The 6,000-nt window shown below is 46.5% G+C and overlaps 1 protein-coding gene across 1 annotated transcript; it reads right to left on the bottom strand.

Annotated features, from left to right (window-relative positions):
* Nucleotides 1-770: 770 nt before the first annotated feature.
* Nucleotides 771-4,869, bottom strand: Ccr5 (chemokine (C-C motif) receptor 5). Its single transcript, XM_013030308.1, has 2 exons — nt 4,803-4,869; nt 771-1,956 (listed from the first exon to the last, which is right to left on the bottom strand). The coding sequence occupies exon 2, from the start codon at nt 1,940-1,942 to the stop codon at nt 869-871; it is 1,074 nt and encodes a 357-aa protein (XP_012885762.1). The 5' UTR covers nt 1,943-1,956; nt 4,803-4,869; the 3' UTR covers nt 771-868.
* Between the last annotated feature and the right edge of the window lie 1,131 nt (nt 4,870-6,000).

Raw genomic sequence — 6,000 nt, 5'->3', positions numbered from 1 at the left:
CGCCACTTCCGGCTTTTTTCTTTTTGCTTATGTGGTGCTGAGGAATCGAACCCAGGGCCTCAGGCATGCAAGACAAGCGCTCTACCACTGAGCCACCTTCCCAGCCCTCTACCCACAAGTTGTAAAATTCACTTTCCATATAGTGTCTGGTGAGTACATCTGTTCATCCGGGCATCTGTTTACCTCTTACCATCCCAAAACCAGCTAAGTGACCAAACAAGACAAAAAAAAAAGTTTTTTAAACCCTCTTATTGCCATTTTCTGGAATTCATTTCAATAAATAATATTTTATATGATTAGAGGCACAGAGACACGGCACCTTTGTGTTCTTCTCTTAAGAGTAGCCTACTTTGGGCTCACCGTGTGTAAATGCCTAGAGTCCTATATAATTTAACATGTCCCAGTTTATTTGAGATCTAGCAGATGCAAAAAAACATTGTGCGCCGTTTGTCTCTCTGAGCTTGGCTTGATTTGTTCTAGGTCCATCCGTTTCCCTACAAATGACATAATCTTATTCTTTCTAATGGCTGTGTCAAATTCCATTGAGACAATAAAATTATTAAAATAAAATTTAAAAAAAAGAACAAATGGCCAGGCACTGGTGGCTCACGCCTGTCATCCTAGCTACTCAGGAGGCTGAGATCTGAGGATCATGGTTCAAAGCCAGGTAGGAAAGTCCATGAGACTCTTATTTCCAATGAACCACCAGAAAACCAGAAGTAGCTCTGTGGCTCAAAGTGGTAGAACGGGAAAGCTCCCAGGCCCCACGTTCAAGCCCCAGGACTGACAAAAACCAAACACAAAGCAAACAACTTTGACTCACAGACACAACACAGTCACAAAAATCACAAGCCAGTCAGAATCCAGGTCATAAACCCGCGGAGATTTCCTGCTGCTCTCCAATTGATCGGGTGTAGACTGAGCTTGCATGCTCGGGAAGATCAGATCTCTGGAAGAGGCAACAGTGCTTACAGAGGTGTTTGGCAATGTGTTTTTGAAAGAACACCCAGATGTACCTGCGGAATTTCTCCCCCACAAAGGCGTAGATGATGGGATTGATACAACAGTGCGTCATGCCCAGAGTCTCTGTTACCTGCATGGCTTGGTCCAGTCGGTTAGAGCTCTCGCAGTTATCCAGGTGAAAGAAATGGGGAAACGTATACAGGAGCAGGACGAGATTATAGGGAGCCCAGAACAAGAAATAGACGATCACGATGGCAAAAATGAGCTGCACAGCCTTGTGTCTCCGCTTCTCGTTGCGACACCGGAGCAGGGTATGCAGGATGCTAGAGTAGCAGATCACCATGACCAGCAGGGGTAAGATCAGACCAAAAATGACCATCACCAAGGTCTGGAAATACTTCCACACGTGGTACTGGGTGGAGGGGAAATGCGGGCTGCAGGTGTATCGAGCAAGCTCCTTTTGTGATCGGGAGAAGATGGTACTCGGAAGGGACAGCAGTATACTGACAATCCACGTGGCCATGCTGGTGGCCACCCCGGTGGTGACCGTCCTGGCTTTGAGGGCAAACACCACATGGACGATAGCCAGGTACCGATCGACGGTGAGGAGGATGATGAAGAAGATGCCGGAGAAGAAGCCGAGGGAATAGAGCCCCGTCAGCAGCTGACAGAGGGCATTTCCAAAAGTCCATTGGGAAGCCACGTAATGGGCCCAAAAGGGCAGCGTGAGCAGGAAGAGGAGGTCGGAGACGGCCAAGTTGAGCAGGTAAATGTCCGTCATGCTCCGAAGCTTCTTGCAATGGATCAAGGTGAGGACCACCAGGATGTTACCCACAAACCCGCACACGAACACCAGGGAGTAGAGAGGAGGGAGGAGCTGAGCCCCGATCTGCCTCACGTTGACTTTGTGGCAAGGTTCCGATGAGATGTAATCCAGGTAATCGTACGCCTCGGTCACGTTGGGTGTCTCCTCATCCATCTTGCCAAACCCTGGGAATAGAGAAGAAGTCATGTGTAATCCAACTGAAAGAAAGGGGGGGGGGAGTCAGTGGTCCTCCTTGAAGGAAAATTACTTTAAAAGTGATTAGGGCTTGTATTTGGTATATAGATTTCTGTGTATCAATTGGTGTGTGTGTGTGTGTGTGTGTGTGTGTGTGTGTGTGTGTGTGTTTGCTGGTATTGGGGCTGGAGCTCAGGGGCCTGGGCTTTGTCCCTGAGCTCTTCGACTCCAGGTGAGTGTGCTCTACCACTTTGAGCCACAGCGCCACTTCTGGTTTTCTAGTGGTTCATTGGAGATCAGAGTCTCACGGACTTTCCTGCCTGGGCTGGCTTTGAACCGCGATCTTCAGACCTTAGGCTCCTTTGAGTAGCTAGGATGACAGACGTGAAGCACCAGCTCCTGGCTTGAACTCTCATTTTCTATAGGAATATGGAGGTAAATCAAGCGCTGGCTTGCTAATAACTGGTTCATTATCTCTATAGAAGCTACAGTCCCCTGCAGTCACCCCACAAGAGAGGAAAGTGTGGGAGAGAGCCAGCAAGAGCCCAAAAGCCCCTGAATTGAATCACCCTTCTAAATTTCACACCTATTCATTCCTCAGCTCCTCCAGGTGACCTTTTAAGGTAGATGGTGTTAGTTTCTTACCATCAAGAGCTCTCAAGCACAGAGAGGGTAAGTAACTTGCCTTCAGACACCCAGCCAAGAGGTAACCAGTGTTACCTTATTACGGTTAACTGCTATGCTCTTAGGACTCACATCTGATAACAGAACTAAGGCACAGAAACTGGGCATCGGTGGTTCACACCTGCAATCCTATCTACTCAGGAGGCTGAGATCTGAGGATCATGGTTCAAAGCCAGCCTGGGCAGGAAAGCCAGTGAGATTCTTTAATTAACGACCCCCCCCCACACACACACCAAAAAAAAAAAAGCTGGAAGTGGCACTGTGGCTCAAAGTGGTAGAGAACTAACCTTGAGTAAAAGAGCTCAGGGACAGCACCCAGGCCCTGAGTTCAAGCCCCATGACCAACAAAAAGAAAAGAAAGAACTAAGGAATCGGATCAGCAAGCAGACTGGTGCCTTCATGCAATCAGAACGAAATGAACAGATACCCAAGTCCTCCGTCAACTTTAATGATCAAACGCAAGTGCCCACATCCTGAAGTGTGTGGTTCCAATTTCCTAAGTTGGCATGCATTCAGAGCTCTCTTACAAGCAAGAAATGCCATGGGTTATGTGGTGGCTCACGCCTGTCATCCTAGTTACTCAGGAGGCTGAGATTTGAGGATCACAGTTCAAAGCCAGGCCGGGCTGGAAAGCTTATGAGATTCTTATCTCCAACGAACCAGTTTAAAAAGGAAAAAAAAAACAAAGCTAGAAACAGAGGCATGGCTCAAGTGGTAGAGCACCAGCCTTGCGTGAGAAAAGCAAACAGCCAGAGAGCCAGGTCCTGAGTTCAAGCCTCAGGATTAGCGACAACAACAACAAAAAAACAACTCGCTTCCAAATCAAATGGCCCCCTTCCATAGTTGATCTACCTCTATACGTACACATCAAGAAAGTCTGAGTGGCATCTTTATAGCTAGTTGGCTGTGACCAGTTGTCTCAGTCCCTCAGACCAAGAATGATCTATTTTAAAAGATCCTTGTAGGTCTCAAACTTCTGATCTTCTATATGAAGCAGTTTAGAGAAACACCCAGGGCCGGGGAGGGGGGATGGGTGTGTGTGTGTGGGGGGAATCTCACCTTCAAATTCTGAGCCAGAAAAATAATGATACACTAATTGCAGAACCAATCAGATGTTTGTGATATAATATAGCATCTGGATAACTTTGAGGCTTCCCATTTTGTTGGCGGGGTGTGGCGGAGAGAGAGAGAAAAAAAAAAGAGAACCAGGCTTAGTCTCAGCTTCTGGGGTACTCATGATTAGAGACACCCCTAGTGGAGATAGTTCAGCTCTCTGACACTGGAAGACAATCTCTGTTGAGATTTCGGCCAAGGTTTATCAATCTCTCTAGGACTTTTTTAGTTTTATTGTTTTGAAAGGTGAGGATTGTTTGCTTGTTTTAAAGATAATACTGTGAGCTGGGTGCTGAGATCTGAGTATCATGGTTCAAAGCCAGCCCAGGCAGGAAAGTCCATGAGACTCTGATCTCCAATGAACCAGCAAAAAGCCAGCAGTAGAGCTATGACTCAAATGGTAGAGTGCTAGCCTTGAGCAAAAGAAGCTCAGGAACAGCACCCAGGTCCTGGCGTTTGAGCCCCAAGGACAGACAGGCAGGCAGGCAGACAGACAGACAGATACAGACACAGACACAGACACAGACACAGACACACACACACACACACACACACACACACATACTGTTCTGTTTCCCATCTTTCATTTAGAATCTTGGATGAAACTCTGAAAGTCTGACCTTGCCAGGTGCTGAGGTCTTACTCCTGTTACCCTAGCTAACCCAGGAGGCTGAGATCTGAGGATTGTGGTTTGAAGGCCAGCCCCAAGGCAGGAAAGTCCCAGTGAGACTCTTACCTCCAAGGATCCACTCAAAAACTGGAAGCGCTCAAAGTGGTAAAGCTCTAGCCTTGAGCACCAAGAGCCTCAGGAACAGCACCCAGGCCCTGAGTTCAAGCCCCATGACCGACAAAAAAAATAATAGTAAAGTCTGACCTTCTCCTTAAATATTATATTTTCATATATATATATATATTTATTTTTTCCTAAATGCACATCTTGTGTTTGCATATGTTCCCCCCAGGAGTTTTCTACTCAAATCTTTTCTTCATCACAGAAGCTGAGCTAACTTAACCAACAGGACAGCTGAATGATGCACTTACCAGACAGTTTCCTGTTCGGGGAACGGATGTCTCAGCTTGTCTGACTAGCTGCGCTGTGCAAATCAAACATATTAGGCAGGATAGAGTAGGAAGCAGGGTGTCTTTAAAGAGGGGTGGAGTTTAAAGGCCCTGGAGAGGAAAAAAAAATCCAAAAATAGTTCTTCTTTTAAAGTTACGTTTAAGATATAGCCCAGTGTTGGGGCACCTACCTGCCTGTCATCCTAGCTGCTCAGAAAGCAGAGATCTGAGGACCATAGTTCAAAGCCAGCCCAGGCAGGAAAGTTCAAAAGACTCATCTCCAATTTACCAAGAAAAAAAAAAAGCCACAAATAGAGGTAGGACTTAAGTGGTATAGCCTTGAAGGCTAAAAAGCTCAGGGACAGTGCTCAGGCCCTAAGTTCAAGCCCTATGACTAGAACATCTACGTACACACACGCACACACACACACACACACACACACACACAAATAGAGGTAGAAGAAGAGTGAGTGATATCCCTTCAGGAAACTACATCTGAAAGAGGGAAATTGCTGTGTAAAAGGGAAATGGTTAGTGTCAATGTTAAGGGAAAAAAAAATAAGAATGTTCCAACAGTTGCTCTCCAAGTCAATTCAAAAGCTGGGTACCGGTGGCTCACGCCTGGCATCCTAGCTACTCAGGAGGCTGAGATCTGAGGATCGAGGTTCAAAGCCAGCCTGGGCAGAAAGGTCCGTGGGACTCTTATCTCCCATGAACTATCGGAACATTAGAAGTGGTGCTGTGGCTCAAAGTGGTAGAGCATTAGCCTTGAGCAAAAGAGCTTAGGGACAGCGCCCAGGCTCTGAGTTCAAGCCCCAGGACTGACAGACCAAAAAGAAAAAATCAGCTCAACTCAACCTTGAAACATTTTTATTACTATATCTATTATTATTATTATTATTGTTGTTGCTATTACCTTAGGGCCTTGCGTTCTTATTTGGCATGTATGCTCAAGGCCGGTGTTCTACCACTTGAGCCACAGCTCCACTTGTAGCTTTTGGGTGGTTCGCTGGAGCTAAGACTCTCACAAACTTTCCTTCCTGGGCTGGCTTTGATCCAGGATCCTCATATCTCAGCCTCCTGAGCAGCTAGGATGACAGGCAGATGCCATCATCAACTATCTCAAGAAAGCCCAGCTTGTAGCCCATCTCTATCTACATATAGGGCTGAATGGTATAAGC

This window comes from Dipodomys ordii, unplaced genomic scaffold (assembly GCF_000151885.1).
Source record: "Dipodomys ordii isolate 6190 unplaced genomic scaffold, Dord_2.0 Scaffold128, whole genome shotgun sequence".
In the NCBI taxonomy this organism is placed as follows: Eukaryota; Metazoa; Chordata; class Mammalia; order Rodentia; family Heteromyidae; genus Dipodomys; species Dipodomys ordii.
This window is presented reverse-complemented; position numbering and strand designations above follow the sequence as displayed.